This window comes from Batrachochytrium dendrobatidis, assembly GCF_000203795.2.
Source record: "Batrachochytrium dendrobatidis JAM81 unplaced genomic scaffold BATDEscaffold_6, whole genome shotgun sequence".
In the NCBI taxonomy this organism is placed as follows: domain Eukaryota; kingdom Fungi; phylum Chytridiomycota; class Chytridiomycetes; order Rhizophydiales; genus Batrachochytrium; species Batrachochytrium dendrobatidis.
Genome location: NW_006281104.1, coordinates 39,368 through 61,657, shown reverse-complemented (window position 1 = coordinate 61,657; position 22,290 = coordinate 39,368). Strand labels below are relative to the sequence as shown.

At 38.1% G+C, this 22,290-nt stretch overlaps 5 protein-coding genes across 5 annotated transcripts; 1 reads left to right on the top strand and 4 right to left on the bottom strand.

Annotated features, from left to right (window-relative positions):
• Positions 1-2,255: 2,255 nt before the first annotated feature.
• On the top strand, positions 2,256-4,626 carry BATDEDRAFT_11724 (trifunctional dihydropteroate synthetase/dihydrohydroxymethylpterin pyrophosphokinase/dihydroneopterin aldolase FOL1; the record flags this gene model as incomplete). The annotated part of the gene is made up of 4 exons (XM_006678826.1): positions 2,256-2,595; positions 2,701-3,311; positions 3,385-3,599; positions 3,675-4,626. 4 exons carry the CDS (start codon positions 2,256-2,258, stop codon positions 4,624-4,626), a joined length of 2,118 nt encoding a protein of 705 aa, XP_006678889.1.
• Positions 4,627-4,646: 20 nt separating this feature from the next.
• On the bottom strand, positions 4,647-9,786 carry BATDEDRAFT_88486 (TORC2 complex subunit TSC11; the record flags this gene model as incomplete). The annotated part of the gene is made up of 24 exons (XM_006679089.1): positions 4,647-5,019; positions 5,098-5,258; positions 5,344-5,464; positions 5,535-5,641; positions 5,715-5,895; positions 5,978-6,084; positions 6,180-6,404; positions 6,460-6,555; positions 6,616-6,667; positions 6,758-6,868; positions 6,952-7,073; positions 7,157-7,294; positions 7,379-7,555; positions 7,627-7,723; positions 7,795-7,934; positions 8,033-8,155; positions 8,230-8,333; positions 8,404-8,464; positions 8,540-8,622; positions 8,698-8,806; positions 8,885-9,051; positions 9,137-9,324; positions 9,431-9,562; positions 9,707-9,786. The coding sequence occupies 24 exons, from the start codon at positions 9,784-9,786 to the stop codon at positions 4,671-4,673; spliced, it is 3,231 nt and encodes a 1,076-aa protein (XP_006679152.1). The 3' UTR covers positions 4,647-4,670.
• A 753-nt stretch (positions 9,787-10,539) lies between these two features.
• On the bottom strand, positions 10,540-12,450 carry BATDEDRAFT_24782 (uncharacterized protein; the record flags this gene model as incomplete). Its single annotated transcript, XM_006678860.1, has 4 exons — positions 10,540-11,541; positions 11,617-12,138; positions 12,191-12,324; positions 12,390-12,450. The coding sequence occupies 4 exons, from the start codon at positions 12,448-12,450 to the stop codon at positions 10,540-10,542; spliced, it is 1,719 nt and encodes a 572-aa protein (XP_006678923.1).
• A 164-nt stretch (positions 12,451-12,614) lies between these two features.
• BATDEDRAFT_11516 (histidine--tRNA ligase) lies at positions 12,615-14,743 on the bottom strand (the record flags this gene model as incomplete). Its single annotated transcript, XM_006678801.1, has 7 exons — positions 12,615-13,108; positions 13,160-13,411; positions 13,498-13,591; positions 13,655-13,753; positions 13,853-13,960; positions 14,053-14,397; positions 14,537-14,743. The coding sequence occupies 7 exons, from the start codon at positions 14,741-14,743 to the stop codon at positions 12,615-12,617; spliced, it is 1,599 nt and encodes a 532-aa protein (XP_006678864.1).
• Positions 14,744-15,613: 870 nt separating this feature from the next.
• On the bottom strand, positions 15,614-22,288 carry BATDEDRAFT_11418 (uncharacterized protein; the record flags this gene model as incomplete). Its single annotated transcript, XM_006678788.1, has 20 exons — positions 15,614-15,808; positions 15,876-16,031; positions 16,099-16,308; positions 16,434-17,726; positions 17,818-18,092; positions 18,177-18,558; positions 18,626-18,757; positions 18,823-18,992; positions 19,063-19,297; positions 19,384-19,582; positions 19,641-19,777; positions 19,860-19,961; positions 20,022-20,435; positions 20,535-20,789; positions 20,912-21,035; positions 21,121-21,229; positions 21,316-21,418; positions 21,493-21,660; positions 21,741-21,962; positions 22,115-22,288. Coding segments are annotated over 20 exons (5,055 nt in total), but the record flags the coding sequence as incomplete, so codon positions are not given.
• Positions 22,289-22,290: the final 2 nt, after the last annotated feature.

Below are 22,290 nucleotides of genomic sequence, written 5' to 3'. Positions count from 1 at the left end.
AACAGTTTCAGAAAAAGAAACATAATGTATCAAATACACTTTCTAATACTGAAGAACTACATGCCACTAGTATTGCATCTTCTATTCCACTTGCTCCCATCAACTCATCTACTGTTGCTCTTTCTGATCTGGATGCTCTTACTACCGAGTCAGTTTCATTAAACACTGTACATCCTGTTGCTGAAACTCAGATCCATCCTTTGGTATTAGCAAGTCTTTATCATTTGTCATGTCTGCTTTTTATTAATTCAAGTTTGACTCTACTAACCAGTTCATATGTTGTGTTTTTTGGGGTTTCGACTTTTAGCCTGAAGTGAATGGTTCGACTACAACTCACTCTCCCGTGGCTCGACTGTCTTTGGAAAATACAGACCTTCACTCAACCATTGATCGATTGTCAGAAGCTCTACAGCAACTCTCCAATGAAAACGCAGATCTACATTTGGATATTTCTCGAATGACTTTGGAATTGAACGAAAGTTATCACAATCAAAAGTCTAGTCCAAAAGACATGGACTTTGTTCGAGCTCAACTGGAAGAAGCGCATACTGAAATCCGATTATTAGTAGATCAATCACGACAATCTTCTGCAGAACATGATGCTCGGTTGGCTGAAATATTACTTTTAAAAGGAACTATTGAACGTTTGGAAAAGAGTATGAGCAATATGGAGAAATGGTCTGCTGAACGAGAGTTGCAGTTGCGTGAACTCACTACTGTAAATCCTGGGATGTCATCCGAGCAAGCTCAGCGACTAGAATCAATGGTTTTTGAAAAGGATGAGCTTATTGTTCAACTTAGATTTCAATTGGAACAAGAGCAGAGCGCGAAGCGTCAGTTGCAAGACGATTTTGTAGAATCTACTCTCAAGTTGGAGACTCAATCAGCAGAGTTACTGAAAGCACAGGATTTAACAATATCTCAAACAAAGAAAATGGAAGCATGCGAGGCAGAGAATATACAATTAAAAAACAATCTACACATCGAGTCTCAGAAAAGTATTCAAGAAAAGGCGGCATTGGAAGCACTGCTTACTGAAAAATCCAATCATCTCGAAACCATAATGCATAAACAGCAAGAATATGTTTTTGATGAGGGTCACATTTCAAAACTCGATGCTCAGATAAAAACCATGGGGACTCGCATGCAATCGCTTCAAGAAGATAATGCAGCCCTCATTCGTCAATTGGACGAGCTGCGTCATCGTAACATTTCATTGACCAATGAAAAGCTGCAGTTTGTAGAATCTCTTGATGTTTTACAAACCAAAGTTTCCAAGTGAGTTGTGATTTTATTATCGAGATTTGATTTTATAAACTTTGAACTCATCAAATTGAATATTTATAGATTGGAAGCTCAGTCAGTGACTACACCGATACCCACTTTACAATCTGCTACACCATTGGATTTGGATATAAAAGATGAGACTGCGCTTGATAATATTTCACCACATTCTGCTTTACTAGTGACTACGACGCCTTGCACTGAAAGCAATCCATCTCCATCTACTGTGTCCAACATTCAGCAAACTGGTGTTTCTGCTAAATCCAATATTCAAGTTGCTACAACACCTCGCAATGATCTAGTGATTGATCTTCAAAACAAACTAACACAGCTTGAACTACAGTATCAACGTGTTGTAGATGAGCTTGGCAAAGAGCAGAAACTTACGACACTTCTCACTGGTAAGCGAATTTCCAATTGTATTTACTAATATTTTAAAACAAACTGGCTAGTTATGATATGCTACATTACTTGTAAACTAATTTACAATTTGGTATTTATTAGCCGAAGTAGAAGCACTGCCAGATTTCATTCAAATCTATCACCAAGAGCGCAAGCAATTGATTGAACAAATGCAGAAAATAGCAGCGCGACTAAAGAATGAAGGTGGTGTTGGATCTGCATTATCTATAGGAATGGAAAGCAATACAGGATCACAAGCACACTTGACTACCAACAATGAATCTTTTAACGATGCATCACTGCTTGCCAATGCGTATGTGGGAGTTTCTCATGGAGCAGTTTCTGGAATGCTTCTTCAAACTCAAGTTCAGTCCATACCAGGTGGATGTTATCGCTGCAAAGGCTGGCCATTGATTACGCTGTAATATTTTACAAATGTAATTGTCAGTCTTGACTCGAGTTGAGCGCATCTGAAAATGAATTCAAATTGGATTAGAAATCAATTTTTTTTAAAAATTGCAAGTTTTTAGTTTTTATTGTTCAACTGCAGAATTAGTAAAAACCAAGTCATGGATAAGCTGATTGTCAAGGATCTTGCTGTGCGCAACATTACTGGAGTTGATTCTTGGGAAAGATCAAAACAACAGCCTTTGATCATCACTGTAGTGGGTTATACTGATGTGGGTCTTGGTGGAATGCACGACTTGCTATCAGAATCAGTATCGTATTCAGCAATCTCGAAAGAAGCTCAAAAGTTTGCAGAAAGTTCTGTGTTTCGTTCATTAGAAAAACTTGCTGCTGGCATCGTTTATGCTTGCTTGACAAAGTTTCCGCTGGAATGTGTGTCTGTAAAAGTACTCAAACCTCGTGCATTGCTTCATGCGACCAGTGCTGGCGTAGAACTTGTTCGTACTAAATCTGATATTCCTCGGCTGTCGCAGTTGTTATTCAATGACCAGAATGCTGCTCTTTCCATTGCTGATTCTATCCAAAAAGAGTCTCAGCCCAATCCAGAAACTGTCGCTGCAGATCCTTACCGTCGTGCTGACATTCTATCCATCAACGATCTTGTACTCAACTGCATTATTGGCGTGAATGCATGGGAGCGAGAAGAGCGTCAAAATATTATTGTTAATATTCAAATGTTTGTCGAGTTGGACGATCAAGCACTCATTGCTGATCATGTACCCAAAATGCAGAATTATCGAACCATCACTCGTATGCTGACTAAACTAGTCGAAGAATCGTCCTACAAAACTGTCGAGGCTCTTGCTATTCGCATTGCTCATTTGCTGATTCAAGTCTGTTTTGTTCCAAAAGTCACAATCCGAATTGAAAAACCAAGTGCGCTCACGTTTGCTGCATCTGCTGGTGTAGAAATCACTCGTACTCGGTCATCTTTGCTGAATGAAACTCACGTTCCTATTTCTCTAAAGGATTCTGCGTCAAATGCCGTGGTTTTTTTGGCAATTGGTTCTAATCTAGGTGATCGTGCCCAAAATATTCACAAGGCTTTGGATTGTTTAATCAATTCGAAAATCTCCATTGCGGATACCTCGTTTTTATATGAAACTTCTCCAATGTACATTACAGACCAGCCTTTGTTTTTAAACTGTTGTATCAAGGTAAGTGATTGGGAAAACTTTTAATACTGTGTATAGATCCATTACCAATCTATATTTTGGTGCTATTCAATAGATCAAGACCTGTCTATCTCCTCATGATTTACTATGTTTGCTCAAGAAAATTGAAGCTGATCTTGGACGCGATCTTCATGGAGGAGTCTGCAATGGACCACGACCCATTGACCTTGATATTCTCTTTTATAACCAACTTGAACTTAACTCGGAAACCCTTGTTATTCCTCATCCTCGAATTACTGAGCGAGCTTTTGTTCTTTGTCCACTTTGCGAGTAAGTTTACTTGTATAGTTTCAATTTCAACATATATATTTTTTGACTCGATACCGTCTACTTATAAAATAATAGTATTGCGCCTGATATGGAACATGTTGGTAAATTCCGTACGATTCGTCAAGAGCTTGCTTTGTTGAAACATGAGGAAAGCGATGATTGTATTTGGAAAGTCATGCCTGTTCGTGGATCAGTCTGGCGAGTGGATGAACGTACTCGCATCATGGGTGTTCTCAACGTCACACCTGATAGCTTTAGTGACGGAAACAAATTTATGAATGTTGAAAGTGCTGTTTCACATTCATTAAAAATGGTGGATGAAAATGTGGATATCATTGATGTAGGTGGCCATTCAACCAATCCAGGATCGGATGCAACATGTGAATCTGACGAGCTTGAACGAGTCACAACATCCATTCGTGCTATTCGTAAACATAATTCAAGTGTACCCATTTCTGTGGATACGTTTCGTGCAAGTATCGCAACGGCTGCCATTGAAGCTGGTGCTGATTTCATCAATGATATATCTGGTGGTTCAAAAGATCCTGATATGCTCAAAGTCATGGCTGCATCTCATCTACCTGTCTGTTTGATGCATATGCGTGGAGATTCAAAAACAATGATGAGTTTGACTGATTATGCTGGTGATGTCATTGGCGCTATCCATTCCTCCATGACAGATCTTGTACAAGCTGCTATCAAAGCTGGCGTGTACCGTTGGAATATTATGATCGACCCAGGCATTGGGTTTGCTAAAACTATGGATCAAAATTACGAGATTCTTAAAAGATTACCAGATATTGCCAAGCCGAATACTGCGCTAGAAGGATTTCCTATATTGGTTGGACCATCACGTAAACGCTTTATTGGTGAAACCCTTCAAGAAAACGACCCTACAAAACGTGGTTGGGGAACTGCTGCTGCATGCTCTGCTGCTGTGGCTGGAGGTGCCAGTGTTATGCGAGTACACGATATCAAGGAAATGAGAGATGTTATTCTTGTTGCTGACAAATGCTTCCGGATGTAATGTGTCCAAATACATGTTTTCTACCACAAACAGTTTAGTTTTATTTAAATATCAAACCCACGAATTGTGTGTGCTGCTGGCAGAATCAGTTTGTTTCCTGAATGGGTTGCAGGACTACCTTTTCTTTCTGAATCTCTAGGTAGCAAAGAAAGTGAGCTTTTAAAAGTATTCTCATTCAATCGAGCTGATTCTTCCTCATCAATGATATGAATCAGCTGTAATCCTGCCATTTTGTCAACAATACTCAAGGCAGATTTATCAAACACAACTCGTTCAAAAAGCTCTTGAATATATCTTCGTGTCGCAACACGGTAATGATACAAGGTACATATTCTCCATGCTTGAACACACAATTCGGGACGAGTAAAAAGATGTGGGTGTTGTTGTCGGGTCCTAAATGAAATACCAATACAATGTAAATCAGAAAATCTAGTCAAAGCATATTAGTCTCGCATCCAATACAAAACTCACAAAGCCAATTGTTTTGATGCTGCTGTAGCAAGAATATGGTTGCTAAGATTGCCAATACACTTGAGAATCTCATCCTCCAGTGCATCTAGTTTGTAATGTAAAGGCTTGAACGTTATTTTTTGCTGAGCAGGCCATGATCCGCTATAATTCCATTCTGGAAGCTGTTTAAATGTATACAGACAAACCATTCTCGTAAGTTTTCTGTTTAAAACAAAATGCTCAAAGCAACAGTATTTAAAAACTTGCATTTAAAATACTACTCGGCTCGTTTGGAACACATATCAAGTCTCCTGACCAACCAATCTCATTCATAATGCGGATATCTGCAAAGTTGTGAGATATCACGCAAAGGGCGTAGAAACATGTACTGTATAATGGAAATGTTGTCAGTATCAAAATTCGGCAGATTTCTAACTGAAAAACAAACGAGTACTTGCCCGCGTACAGAAAGCACAGATGATGATTTTAGCATGGACGTGATAAGACTTATAGCTTCATCGCAGACAAGAAGAGATCGGCCAGACACAGATGCTCCAATGGCTCCCTTTAAACGTTTAAAAAATGAGTAATGATATCATACCAATAATCAAATGCACTAGTGACAATGATCAACTTACTAATGCCCAAATTGCTGCTTTTAATTTCATTATCCCAGCTGGTGTGGTTACCATGTCGTCGTGTGACTTTAATTGACTGATAAACTCAGATACGTGTTTTGTAGATGCCAAGTACGCACATCCCTCGGTAGTTTTTGCCAACTCTCCATACAATTGTATGGGAAGGTATCCTTGTAAATTCCTATACGACAAAAATGATTAGTCACTTGTGTAAATATCAGTCGATACAAGTTTCAATGGACACCCCAATACGATCAGCTTACATTACAAGATCTTTGTCAAACGTATCAAAACCAGATTTGGAAAGTCCCTTGACAAGACCTTCTGATATAGAAAGCTCAGCATGTGTGACAAATTGAACGTTTCCGTACTAGTGCAGTGTTGACATGAATTGGTAAATTCCAAGTATGTATTAGTCAAACTATTATCAATATGAGCTGTTCAACAACGATCTCCAACACCAACCTCAAACCAATAGTCTGTCTCGGTATCCAGGTATCCAGATTCAAATAGATATTTAAAACCTGCAGGAACTGCAAGCGACTGGATTAGCAGTGTGTTTCCTAATACAGTAAGCTGCTGTATGTCTGGTTTTGTTCGTACAAATGCAATTATATTTCGATGGTCAATGCAATGTCGCTGTAAAATACATACTGCCGCTCCAACAATTTCCTGTGTTGGATCAGATAGCTACCAAAATAAACTTAGATTTGATACAATTTTGAATATCAATCAAAAGACATACCTGGGTCACCAGGAGTGGAATTCCCCATTCATAAAAAGTGTCCTTGTGTAATTGTGCAAGCTGGTCCAAGTATACTGTAGCTGCATGACGAAGAGACTATTGAAAAGCATGCATTAGCATTAGATTTTCAATCCAGCTGAATCACGGAATATATACCTTTGAACCAGCGGTCAGGATTTTGCTCAAAATGATTCTAGGATGGCCATCTCTAAAGTCGAAAAGTTAGATTTAAAACAGCCCAAGCCATTTGATTGATTAATGTCAATTAAAAACTAAAATAATTTAAATTGAAAAACACACTTGCCTTGAAAAGTCCATTGATGTTAATATAGCGTTTGAAATATCTTCTCTTCCGCGCATATCTGCAAGCTGATAATATATGCTATATATGCTACTTTGCTCAAGCAGTCTATTGTTCAACAAAAACAAATGTTGATGGATTATATTAATACATTTAGCTTCATGGTTTGGTAAATTAATCACAGTGCTCACCTCATTCCGTATGGATGATACGAGTATGCTCGAACTAAACTAAACATATTGCTACTCATTGTTTCATCAAAATGCTGTTTTAAAAATATATTGTCAGGAGGGATACTGCTTTGTCCCTGACCCTAAATAGTATCATAACATCAACTTGGTTTAGATAGTATGCTACAAATAGTACATGTATGCATTCTGAAAATGTAGTGCTTACCAAAAGTGAAAGTTGTGAAAATTGTTCTGCAATTTCAACAAGCAGTCGACTTTCTGCAAGCAGTCGTGCCCCATCAGATGTAGTCGTCAGATTTCGAATAAAATCGATTCCAATAGAGAGGATTTTGGTAGACTGTGCCTGATGTTTATTAGCAAGAAAAATGGTCAAAGCAATAAGTATAAAACATAACCGTCAATTATTTACAATCAATACTAAACTCACATTTTTGGGAAGGTCGCAAAATTGTCGTGTCGATGGACGATAAAACGACAACAATCGCCCCACAAACTTTGTATTTCGAATAAGATCATCAAACCGTTTTGAATTCAAAAGTGGACCAGATACTATTTCTTCAATAATATCCCAATTCCATTTACTGCTATCCTTGACACCAATAACCTGATATACATAATATTCAAGACATTAGTGTATAACAAACATTGTAAATGCAACAACATAACAATACTAACCTCGCTATCATTTAGCATAATCCTGAGTTGAATTTCGTCAATTTGCAAACCAACGTGAGCCTTGATTGAATCAAATTTCCGATTTTCAGAATGATAGCTTCATACACAGCATTGTTAGATTGGTACAAGCCAACTAAAAACTCAATGCAGCGAATAATATATACTAACCATAATTCGGTCTTGGTATATGGTTTTGTATCAATGCGAGCCTTGGATATGCCTAAAATCTGTGCAAGTCTGCTTGAAGCAAGATGGCGCCTTGCTTCGTCGTTAAAATTGCAAGCCAACCTAAAAAGGGATGGTAACGACTAAAATAGTGTGTTGAGCTTGTTTTCAAATGGACTATATAAAAAACGAATACACTTTACTGTTTATTCAAAGATTATCGAATTGGCAGTAAACTTACCTGGATTTTTGTAGAAAGCTCTTCCGGTAATTTTTTAACACATATTTCCAAAATACTGGTCAGCAGGGTTATTGCAGATTGCGAGATAGATTTACTAGGATCTTGTGAAAGTTCTATCAAAGCCTATTCAATTGATTGATACAAGGTATACATTGTAAATCCTATCTAATGGTAAATTGTATCGACATCTTACTTACCTCAATAAGTCCAGCACGAACAAGCACCATCAAAAGTACAGCTTCAAAGTGAGAAACCAAATGAATTGTCTCTATGGCTGGACGAGTAGTCGTAGTGTGGGTTGCTTGATTATAAAACATCAAAATCAGCACCAGATTATCAAGCCAACACAGTATACATTGTCATTCAATTACCATTTAATGTATTACTTCGCGAAACCTGAAACAAGTCAAAAAATAAGCCTAGCAACGCTTTCTAAATCATGTCAAAAGAGTGATTTAGTTTTTGCACAATGATATTGCAAGATAATGAATACTCTAAAAAACGTACGCGAGTGTCATCATTGGGCAATCCTAGAGCCTCTACAATTGATCGCACAGGTCTCAAATTATCGATGCAAAAATAAACCAGTCCTAAATTCATTCCCCATTTAGTCAACTGCTCTGATTCTTATAACTGTTAATTTAAAAAGACAATTATCACAATACCTGTCCATGACGAAAAGAATTTTCGGAGTACTGCTGCACAACAGGTCAGCCTATCAATACTATATCCTGTCTTGCATGTATAGGCATCCGAAAACTGTGAGATGATTGTCTATTAAATTTCAAGTTTATGCGTTAAAACCCATATAACAAATGAATCCATTTAAAGAGCCAAAAGCAGCAATCAAACCTCAAGCTCTACGTGTGTTCGTATATACGCTCTAGAATTGCAAGTATCCAGTAAATACAAAAACGATGCAACAATTGGATCTATCAGCTCGGTGGGTCCGTCTAAAAGTGCGGCAAGCATAACCTTGGTACCACCAGACAGACAGGTAAGTTCCGGATTGCAGATGGCTACATATTGTAAAATAGCAATTAAAAAGAATATACTAAAATGAAATGCAACATATATTGTATAAATAGCAAGTGTACTTTCTACCTAATTCGCAAATGGTTTCAAGACAAACACTTCGAAATTTGTCATCGATCTGCTCTGCAATCGCTACTATAGCACGTATAATACTCATGGGGATAATATTTGCGCCTTCAGGCTCATCTAAATAGGCACGAATAAAACGTATCGCTTGTTCTCTCTCCGAGTCATATCGCGTATCTCGAATAAGCGTCCTTGATAAAAAAAACATACAAGTATTGATTATCTCGTTACATGGTGCTACTCTAGACACAAGAGTTGAATTCATTCGTCATCACAAATTATAAAACACCACTGTACCTAATGATGAAAATGTCGATATGATGATTAACAAAAAACAAAGTAATGGTAGATGCCGAAATCAAAGTTCGTAGTATTTTGTAGGCTACTATACGAATTTCCTTTGCAGAATCGCCAAGACAGCCTCGAATGCTAATTGAATTATTTCAAAATATCAGTTGAGAATATTCGAATAGATTGAATGACAACAATGGATCAACACTTGAGAAGCAACACCACTCGATTAGGATGACAAGAGCCGTATTTAATTTTGGAAATCACCAATACATGCACAACCAATCACGATAGATCTGATTGCGACCAATAAGAATGTCAACTTGCCTCTTTATAATACTATTAACAAACAAAACAGACATTGCTGGACCAGAACCAGAATTTGTTTTCTTTACAAGGTCCAGAATAGTTAGAGTTTTAGTCAGTGCATCCAGTCGAGTTTGAGCTGACTCGTTCAAGTTGCTCACAGTTTCTAAAAGCAAGGAGGTTGCAGCTAGATTGTATCAATAAGCAGTGTGTTCTGTTAGTAACAAATTGGATTAAATTGTCACTCTAAAGTCATGCTGGTCAAGATATCGCATCTTGAAAGCAGTATCCAAGTCAATGCATGACTGCCAATCCATTACAAGCGAAAAAGCTTCGTTGGACAGGTTAGATAAGACGGTTTGGGTTTATCTGGAGTTTTGAGTCGAGTGTATATTACAGCTAGTGTTTTTATGAGCCAGTTTCCAATAGCAACACTTGCCTAGAATTTGTGAATGCAAGTCGTCCATGTTCAGATGGAATCCTTGCAGAAATAAAGGGAAACTCGCGAGTTCAATCCTTCGTTATGTTATCTGATCGACTGCTTTAGTAATGCATTTTATATGTTGTTTATATTGATTGCTTATTGCAATGAACTTGACTGCGTGTAGTATTCAAACAATTTGACTTGAAATGCGGTCTCGCTGTTTATGGTTTGCGTATATCGCATAGTTGATTGACTAAATATCAACTCAAAATTACTTTATTCAATTGTACTTTTTTATTTTGATTATATAAACCACATTGTATATTCTTGGTTGCTCTTTTAGAAAACATTAGTCTTTTATTTTACACGAACTTTTGTAAATGGTTTAGATATATCCATCAAAGTCTCGTCGAGAAACAGTCTCTTGTATAGCCTTATCCTCGTTCATTGCAGATTGTGAACCAGCGCGTATACAATCAAACCATAGTTGACCAAAGGTACATGTTTCACCAGTCATTATATTACCATGTATAGCGTCTTCATTGGTAGTCCAAGATTCCATTGGAGTTGAAACTAAATAACTCATTTGCATTCGTCGGCCAGTTGATCCCAAATATATTCCATCAGATGGTCCTGCAACAGAATTCCTACTCTGATTTTGACTTGTATCAACACCACCATCCGCTCTGTCTGTTGTGTCCAAAAGATCTTGTTCTTCTCGATGTGTTAGTTTCTTTAGTCGGTCAGCTTCCTCCCATGCAATAGTTTCTGCAAGGTTTAAAGCATGTACTGCACCACCTCGTGCATGATTCATTTGAGTTGATTTGCTAGCTGCATTACGGTTTTTGTCCAACGTGGGCGATTGTCTACCAGAATTATCTCGCAATGGTTTTGTAAAAGAGTCCAACTTTGCACGCTTGGATCTAGATGAATCAGGTGTTGTTTTTTGATCATTGACTTCAGCAGGCAAATCAGTTGTGCATTCTTGAACAGGATTAGCTTTGCGTTTTAGTAGTGCCTTTTGATAATCATTCTTTGCGGTTTCAGACACACGTTGTAGACCCCATTCACCATCGTCTAAAAAATGCATGCAGTGTGTAGCTGTCAGGGTAGATTGATGCATATTTTGAACATCATCGGTAACCGGGTTTATTTTGGCCTGCACTACTCGAATCAAAAGCGATTTTCCGTAATCTCGCAATTTTTTGCCCGATTCTATTGGAACATTCCAAGTCTGTAGTGAGAGCATTGGTCCATCGTGAATGTTAAGCATTGGTGCTTGTACATCTACGTTTTTCAAAAGCTCAAATTCGCAAGTTGGGCCATGCAGCTTGATTTTATCCTTGAACAAATGGGATTTTCCGTGACATAAATACGATAGTTTTACCTAAAAGTTATATTGAAACAATGCAGGTTCAGACACTTTAAACAGCAACACAATCCAGAAAATAAACTGATTTACCCCATCTTTTATCGAAATAAAAACAGCATTCAAAGTGTCCAAAATCTGGGCAGTCAAAAGTTGTTCGCCATTCTTTTTTGACAACTTGTATCGTTTGCAACATGCATCAATATGCGGTATCTGCATTGAAAAGTACATATTCCGAGAATTTCCTGGTATAAACAAGGTCATTTTGACTGTTTGTTTCAATGCCAAAAACGACATGGATCCTCGCAATTCAGAAAAGCTTTGGACTAACATTAAACGCAGATCTACAATATCGCCATTACTGCATCTGTACTCGAATCCTTGCTCAACCAATGGCTGCTCGACAGAACTAATAAAATAAAGATGTAGAGTGTCATCACACACACCAGATTTTAGATTATCATTTAAAGACACTTTTGTAAAGGATTCTTTTCTGTTGAGCAAAAGTGAATCTTGGATTGGTTTGGTTTTGGACACCAAAGCAATCTGAGCAATGGCATGTTTAAACGCTGCTTTAAGATCCGGAAGAACCAGCCAGTTTTGTATAAAAACAGTCTATAAAGAGTCAGCACAGTATAGCTCAACAGACAGACGATCAAGCCATTACCTCTGGTGATTGAGTTGTATCAGTTGCTGAAACCGACGCATTTTCCAAAGAATTCAAAGTGGAAGTTGTTACTAATGTGATGCTTGACCGTTTGTGAAGAGTAGTCCAATAAGTACCCCATTTCTTGAGGGATGCTAAGAATGGTAAAGAGTTGGTCAGACTGCATTCATGTCAAAGAGTGTCAATGAGCTCAACAAACCTGCACTCAAGCCATCAGCTATTACTAATGTATCGACATGTATGTAAGAAGAACGAGTCATTATAAACTGCACTTGGTCAAGATGAATAAAAGCTCAAAACTGTTCGTCTTGCTCTACGTGTCTGACCAACAATGAATTCAAGCAATTGTTCAGATGCAGTCAAGTATTCTTGAATAATTTATAAATTTGTTACACATTTTACTGGTTGATTTTATCAATTCATTTCAAAATGATTCGAGTTTCTCTTTGAGAACTTGAATCATGTCGCTTCGAGAAACTATCACTTCTTTCTTGGCTTCAGTAACTGAAACTTCCTTGACTCGCATATCTTTGATTTTTACAATTTTTTGAGATATTTCTTCGCTTCCAATGATGATCGCTAGTGGGATCTGTTCGCGCTCGCAAGCTGTCCATTGCGCTGGAAGTTTGGGATTCACTTTAAACATAAACTCGGCCTTGATTCCTTGGTCCCATAGCTCACGCACAATAGCCATCCGTTCATGTAAAAGACCACCAATACCAATCACATATACTTGGGTGTGTGTAGATTTGACTTTGGATAGAGCCTCCTTTTGCAAAAGTATCGCAAACACTCGTTCAACACCAATGCTAACACCAACACATGGGATTTTCTTTCCACCAGAAAACATGCCAACTAGGTCGTCATATCGACCACCTGCTGCAATCGATCCAACTCCAGATGTCTCTATTTTGGGATCTGTAATCAAAAGTTATGGCAATGATGAATATGTATAGTTGAAGCCAAAACACACAACCAGAACAGAAATAATAGTAAATTGCAGAAAATTACCATCACTGCCAAGTAAAACAGCTTCATAAATGATACCAGTGTAGTAGTCAAGACCACGAGCAAGTGAAAGATCAAACACAACTTTATCGGCAACACCAAACAGTTCTAGGTACGAAAACAAAAGCGCCATGTCGTGGACTCCTTCCATTGCAGATTTGTTTTGAGATAGTTGAGAATCGCTTTCAAGAATAGCGCACAACTCCTTTCCTCCTGTTTACATTAAACCACACAACACACGCGAGTCAGTCATCATTATACAAGACAGCAATGGGTGAATCTAAATTAAAACTCGACACCTTTAAGCTTGACATATTCTCCAATGCGATCTGCTACTGCTCCATCAAGTCCTTTTTCTGTCGTCATCTCTTTACGAACATCATTCCAGGACATCTGAATACACGAGACGGCAAGTGAGTCTAAACGTCAATATCAGTCTTTTAGATTAAACCGTACCTTGTCAAGTTTGTCCACTGCCGACGAAATTGCACGGGTCTTGTCTGCTGGAACACCACACACAGCAAACATGCCATCCAGTATTTTTCGATGGCTCATCTGAAATAAAAAACCATGTCAACAACTGCTAGACTTGAAAACAATACAGCCCAGCTAGTATCTGAACATCAAAGATGAATCGAAAAAGTAAACTCAAACCTTGACACTAAAGTTTCCAATTGACAACGATTCCAGAATCTCAACCATTACACGAATTGCTTCTGCATCAGGAATCATCGGATCATAAACTCCAGCAATATCAAAGTCCTATGCGTTTCAACCATTAGTCAATAGCACACTATTGTGTATTCGACAGCCGCCAAGTAACATTATAGATCAAATCAATCTAAATCACTTACACACTGGTAAAATTCACGCATGCGTCCTTTGTTGACCGAAGGCTGATCTCGTCGATACACTTTGGCAATGTGGTATCGCTTGAAGTTCTGATGTTCACGATTCATTGCCAAAAACCGTGCAAATGGAACAGTGAGGTCATATCGCAATGAGCAAATCTCACCTCCTTGGTCTTGCAGGTCATAAATGAGCTTACTATCCTCGCCATATTTTCCAGAAAGAATCTCACGTAGCTCAAAAACTGGTGTATCAATTGTGACGGCGCCATGGCGACGAAATATGGCAGTGATCTTTTCAAACATACGTTCACGAATTGCCATTTCTTTGTCAGAATAGTCCTTTGTGCCCTATCTCGATCAAAAAATCAGTTTAAGCGTTCAAAAGATGGACATTGCAAGATTGCCATAACAAATGTCACTATTCCGGATCCCAACACATCAACACATACAACGGCGTTTCGGCTCAAACCACACATGGCATCAATACCTTGGGAACTTTGAGCGTATATTTTTTTACATCTTGAGAATCACACTGCTCAGCATTGCTGCTGGCAGCTTTGATTGCAGCCCTTTCAAGATTGAGTGCTTTGAGCTCATTAGCCAGCTTGGTCTCTTCTATCTTATTACCCTTGATCAATTTCTTTTGATCTTTGATGCACTCAATGCGAGCTTCGATGGTTGACAGATCACTCATGACTAGACCAGTTTTTCTTGTTGAAAATAACGAATACAAAGTGTTTCTGTAGGATTTGCGATGGTCTAGCCAGTAATGATAATCAGAATCAAAAGAGTATTTGCAATAAAATCCTCCTTTTTTTATAGTACGACAACGCTGTTGAATGGCAAATACACACTGACTGTATCGAACAGACGCAATTAGCATGCAATTGTTGCCTTGAAGTCAAGATTGGATTTCTTGCTCGCATTCAAAAGTCACTGGACTTCACGTGACAAACTCATGCTATTCTACTGAGATCCATGCACAGTTATAGTCACGCAAAATAGCACGTGTCTTGAAGCAATCGTTAACATTGCAATTGTTTCCATGCCAATCACCAGAAAAAATACCAGTCAGCTTTAAAGAGTTGAAAAAACAGTCTTCGATAAACTGGCACCAATCATTTGAGATTGACTGTTTATTATTTTGACATCCTTGTTCATTGTTTCACTTTTGTGAATACGGCTGATGAATAATCTAGTGTTTGATGGTCGATATTTTTCAAACTGTGTTTCAAAAATAGACAGTTGGAATCTAACATAGTTTAAGCGTGTCCTTTTAGATTCAAGACTATTGATAATAGACGGGCGCTTGACTAGTGGAACACCATGGACAGATCTACAATATAGAAAACACAGCCATAGTTTAGTTGAGCAAAGTGTCAGATTTGCAGCCATTACAAACAACACTGTAAATCGACTTACTCTTTCAATCATTACAAACTTATTCCAATCATCTTTGTTGGCCAATTTATTGCAAGTCGTGCATTTGACACTGTTTTGCAAAACAGGATAACCTATGTGTTGTAGCAATTCAAAGTCGGTGATTAATATAATGGTGATTTTATCAAAAGTTTACTAGATTTAACTTGCCAGTTATGATGCAAGCATCAGACTTGAACTTGCAAGAGTAGCACTCGAGTGATGCCTCGTAAATCGAGGTTCCACATTTGTCACAGTCGCGTTTATCCAACTCCTGATTAACACTCTGATCAAGGGATACCTGAAGCACCCAATCTCGAACTTCCTCTCGTTTTGCATCCTAAGTGAATTCAATAGTTAATCTGATGCAACTAATACAACTTTTAATCGGGAAATTGCAAACTTACATCCACCATTTTAGTTGGAAGTTGGATATCAAAAGGAACATCTGTATTGAAAAAATCTGTATTTTCCATGGCGGAAACATTTCCTTCTTCAATGGCCTCGCTTAAATCCAAAAACCTGTTCCAAAAAACAAATGCCATGTTGTTTCTACCAGCATCCTGAAAAATCGAGTTTGTCAATGCCTATTTTTTACTCAAATTACAGTTTTTGTCTTTTAAACTTTACCTTGGCAGCTTGACCTGCATCAAGAAATGCTTGATCAACTTGGATATCGCATGTATATCGAAGTAAAGAAATGGCTTGCTTGACTGCAAAATAGTGCAAATCACGCCTTTTAAAGCAATAGTTTTTAAGCGCCATAAAATGACTAATCAAAAGCAACGAGCCAAATTGTTCAGAAATTGCAGGTTGAGGTTTAAACAATGTGCCGTATATCTGACAATATTTTGTATACATGTGTTGTTAGTTTGGTATTTTCGACAGAGTATCAACAATCAATGCCAGCTATACAGTTTGCCACATATATACATTAGATTGCAAAAATATTGGCATATACTTACCAGTTTGAATAGAAAATCTCGCAATATCGCTATGCCGGTAGTTGTTTGTTCCTTCAACAAAGAACGGGCGAGATGAGTGTATACTTGGAAATTTTCTACATTTTGCGGCACCCCGTATTTAATAACGCATGCTGCTGCAGTCTCGTTTTTATTGTCCCTAAGCAAACTTGTAATGTAGGCTAGTAAGTACTTGTTGAATACCTCCTTGTTTTGATTAAATGTTTTTTCAAGACATTTTTTCCAGTCTCCTCGCTGAGCATATATTTCCAAGCCAGCATCGACATCGACATCAATTAGTTTATCTGCATTCCCGACTGTTTTTAGATGAGCAACATATGCAGCCTCAAAATAGTCTGTATATTTTGGTGCGTATGCTAGTATTTCCTTGGCTTTATCCCAGAGTTCTCCTGTAATGCAGACGTCTATGGCTTCTTTGTAAAGCTCGATACTCAAATATAAATCTCTTGCAGTTTCAAACTTTTTGATTTTGGTAAGCTGGGAACATGCCTGTACTACCACATCTTGCACACGATCTGGCACAAATTTTATCGCTAGATTTACTGCGTATCCCCATCGTTCCTCGAGAAATTCCAAATCATTGGTGTGCGAGGTTGACAGCTTAAAATACAAATCAATTGCCTTGGAAAACTCCTTTTGCTGCTCAAAGCTTTTTGCAGCACTGAGAATATGATCTTTGCCACCTTCACTCTGTCCGGTGAGATACTGATCGTACTCTGCATGCACCAATGCTAGCTTGTTTGGCAGATAGGCTTTTGCAAAGCGTATAGCTTCGAGCCAATTATTAGCATCTTTATAAAACTTGATGGCCAGCTCAGGTCGTTGCGCTCGAAGCACCAAAGATTCTGCTTTTGCATTTTCTCCTCGCTCAAATGTTACTTTTGCTTGCCCAATCAAAACTTCTGCAACACTTTCTGGCACATACATTTCTGCTACCGAAAGAGCGTCTTCCCAGCATTCGTTGTGAATATGCATGAGAATGGCTTCGCGTGGTTTTCCTGCAAGAATAAAAGCGGCCTCGGCATCTTTGAATCGGCCTTCGTCCTCTAGATACATTGCATGTTTGTAGTGTACATCAGCCAATTTATGTTTATCAACAAACCGACTCAGTTCAAATGCAAAATCAAATGCTCCGTTTTCTGTGGCAAAATCAATGGCTGCATCCAAAAGTCCAAACTTTCGTAGCAATTTGACTGCCGATTCACCGCCAAGTGAGCGTGCCCATAGATAGGCAACTTGCTTGGCAGAATTTGCACCACCATAAGTATTTCCGACCTAAACTCGCGAGGCGTTTAAAAATAATGCAATCAAGTTAGAATGATATTCTTGGTGTGTCCTGGCTGAATACATAATCTGTCAACCTTACCCTGTATGCATCTTCATATGCGTTGTTTGCACAATACATATTGATTGCAGCCTTCCATTCCTTTCCTTCAATGTAATGGTGCTCAGCTTGGCGATAGGCTCCTTCCGTTTCAAGTGTTTTTCCAAGATATACATGCGTTTCTGAAAGTAAATCTTTATGATAAACAGTCACAAGACGAATCATTTGATCATACTGTTTGTGATTTTTGTACATGTTGATTGCCAAGTCAGGTTCGTCTACGGTAAGATATAGCTTTTCAGCTTCGTGGAATTTTACTACACAATATCTTGAATGTTAGTCGCAATGGCTGCCGCAAGTTCAATTTATTCTTAAAAAACAACAATACCATTTAAACTTACATTTTGCTTCCATTTCCTTGGCTTGAGAAATATAAAGAATAGCAACATCTTCAGGAGACATGTACGATGTGGCAAGTGCATGTGCTTGCTCCCACATGTTTGCATTGGTGTACATGTCCACGGCATCTTTTGAGCATCCAGCCTGTACAAAATACTTTTCAGCAAGCGAATACTCTTGAACACTGGAAAAATGTCTTGCCAAAGACAAAAAATAAGGTTTTCCAACATCAATTGATTGGAGTGAGTCTACAATCGCAACAGCCTTTTTCCATTGTTTTGCTGTGATTGCAGCTTCAATCGCTTTAAAACTATTCCCTGCTTCAATGTAATGATTGATGGCTCCGTCCATTTGCTTTAATGAAACCAAATGATCGCCCCATTGCTAATCATTGACACAATGCAATCAGTCGCAACAATACTTTTCAAACTCACCATCAAGTGTAAATTACCTCTTCTAGTTTAACAACCTCCATTGGATAAACCACTCTGCAAAGTTCAATTGCAGCACGAAACGCTTTTCCTCGACGATAAGCATCCAAAGCTCGTTCGTTGCTGCCAAGTTTTTCATACAATTCTCCCGCCTATAATCATTTAAACAACATTAAAAAATTGACCGTAAATGTATCACTGCACAATGTTACCACACCTTTTCGTAAATTCCCGACTTGTATAAAGATGAAGAGATTCGCTCTGTCAGCTCAAAATTCGATGTTAGATTGTTGTTTAGTAAAACTGCAGCTGATCGTGCCGGTAGTCCTGCCTTGAGAAACAGATTGATTGCAGAAATGAAATCACCCTCTTCCTCTTTTAAAGCACCTTGATAACAATACATTGGTTGAGTTTACATGATATCTAAAACTATTTTCAGCAAATGTAAATCACTTACCAGCCTTTTCTTCTTGATTCGATTCAATCAGCCATTGGAAATAATTTCGTTTGAGAGTATCAAGCTCAGGATGACATTTTGCTTCTGCAACACGAATGGACAAGTCCCATTTATGTATTTCTTGGTACATGTTCATTGCTTCGTCCACACGACCCTGTTCAAGATATATAGTTTCTGCCATTTTAAACTGCTTGTCAAGAATAGCCAGTTTGGCACAAACCGCATAGTAACCATGCTCCATCTACACATTATAGCCATGTTAGTCTTATTTTGCTGCATGAATGATCAAAATCAAACAATAATCTCAAATATCTAAATTACATCAATCTTTTCAAAACCCATCGAGTCGGATATCTCATTTACAGTAGCCAAATAGCGTGCTTTTGAAACATCGCCCAATGCAGCAAAGCATCGTTCAGCAATAACCAATTTTTGGTCTGCGAGAGCAACACTACTTAGACTTTTCCACATGGCCTCTGTTTCAGGCGTCATTTCAAGAGTCTCAAGCAAAGAAATTGCTCTAAAGTTGTAGTTAGTAGCGGAAATGAGTCAATAGATAAACCAATGCAACAATATACCTATCATAGCTACGATCCTCCAATGCACTACCAAATTCAATTAGTCCCTCGTCAAGTGTATATGAAACGGTATTCACTCCTTCGTCAACAATGACTTCTGTTTTTCCATTTGCTCGCTCAATATCTTCTACTTCACCCTTTAAACATGTAATTGTACAGTTCAATAAGTTTGGTTTCAAAGGTGCTCATTATTTATAGATTGTTTAGTCATTCGCCTACCTTGATAGGAAACATGGTCACGCGTTCTGGACTATCGATGGAATACCAGATACAGAGATTTGCTCTACTTTGTGCAACAACGACTTCACTATCAGGAACCCACTATTTCAAGTTTTACATGAGTACATTAATGCAAAAAATAAATTGGCCAAATGTACATACTTGGACATAGCTGCAAAAAGACAGTAGTGTGGTTCGAACTTGTGTACGAATGTCGTATAGGTGAAGCTGACAGTGTACATCTCTGAATAAAAGTTTTTTTGCATTGATTGAGAGTTTAAGCCAATCAATTTTTGTATCATGAGATATAACCGCTACATTCAGGCTGCTTAAAAGATCCAAAACATGAATCGTTTGCAGATCCACAAGATATGCCACGCGTTTAATGTCGTTTTCATTTCCATGCTCATTTAGTTGAACACTTAGCAGGTGTGGATTCATGTGTTCTGTACGACAGGACCCAAGAATTTCATTCACGCCATATTCTACAAGGGACAACTCGCCACTGTTGAATACCATGCATGCTAGTGGGCTTTCAAAATAAAAACGCTCGTTTCCACTTCCAATCCAAGGAATCTGTATATAGATATAGGATTGTTAAAAATCAATACGTGTCCATGTTAACGGAATTTTGTCAAGCAATAAACTACTTGAGAATCCATAATAGTTTCATACCTCGCTTAGTTTACATGATGCTAAATCACCCATAAGGAGAGTCTCGGGAGTAGTGGCAATCAAGAATTGATCTTGAAAAATGTTTACTTTTTGAATTTCGTATCCATAGTGAGATTTAAGTACAATACGTGAGCCAGTGGATAGTCGTTTAACAATGACTTGGCTTGGCGAGACGTAATTGAACTCAAATTTTCCCTTGTATCTTGAGCGACGCAGACAACAGTCGAATAGTTCAACAGCACCACACATGTTTCCCTAAAATAAAAAATACCAACTTGTTATTATGAACAAAGCAATTATTTTGCTTTAGAAATATACAAGCCATTTAACAGCCACATTGGTATTGTGTTTATAGTCAGTCGTGTATTGAAACGTACAGCAACAAGCCTAGATCCGTCTGGCTTCCATGCAAGGGCTGTGATTGTATAGAAATTATCAATGATTTTGGCAGGAGCTTCTTCCCAGCCACCTTTTCCTGTCACATAATTGAAAAGTTGAAATCTAGTAATGATTAAATTGTAATTTATATTAAACATCTTGGTGCTTGTATTTGAAACATGTAACCCAATATAAACATTCATCATACCGATTGAAACTTCCAATAGCAATACTTTGACCAGAAGGGCTGATTTCTGCTACTGTCATTTCATTGACTTGATCATCTTTGCTAAAATCATTTTGCTGGATAATTCGTCCTAAAATAATCAAAATTTTGAAACATGGCATAAACATTCATGGTTTTGATCAAGATGATTACAATCAAAAGCTTAAAATGATGTACCTTCGTTATCGTAAAATACAACAACATTGTCTGGACCAACAGCAACAATTGATTCTCCCCACAATAAAATCATAGGAGAGCAGTGATGGGTTGCAAATTTCCCCTGTGTGATATTTAAGTTGAAGAACAAGTAAATTTTCAACTCGTTCAGCATCGTGTATTAACTCAATGTTATACCTGTGAGGCTCCAGATAGCCCATCATCAAAGTAAAAGCGATACATTGAACCATCCATGTGTCCAGTCATTATAGAGTTTCCATCTATAGAACTTGTTGCGGATACTACAAGTGAATCGGTTTGGTATAAAGTTGCAGCTTTGTTTGATTTCAAATTTCCTATTCGAACCTAGATTTTGATTCCAAATGTGTCAAATATACCGATTTAAAACCCATCGTTATAAGCATTCTATTCATCACTTTTCCAACCTTTCCATCTGCAAGACCAAAAACCAGTGAATTGTGTTGTTCTTTTGGCCAAGTTAGGCATGTGATTTCCGCACTTTGGATAAACTTGTTACATATTGATTTTTTCTCGCCCCAATCTAACCCAAGTTTGTAGACAAAAACTGCACAATCAGACTGTGCAATTGCAAGCCGGGTTGAGTCGGGTGAAAAGGCTAGTCCGCATATATAGTAAGACCGAGCTGTCTATAGGTAGTATTGTAAAAATAACGCGTTAGATATAAAAACAGTTCAAGCAAAAGGCTGCTAAACTACACAAGAAAACTTGTGGATTAGACCATGTACAAATAGGTCTGATGGTCTCTTGACTACAGCTATAGACGGCTGTACTACTCTACCTTTTGGTCAGCAGGCTTGGTGGAAAAACGGTCTTTTTTCTCTCCAGTTTCGTCAAATAAATGAACCACCCGATCTGCTGTTACTACAGCCAGCTTTTGGTTGTTTGGTGACCATGCCAAAGCAGTTACACGGTTTGTCGTATCTCCACTTGGAGAAATACACTTCAAGTGTCTAT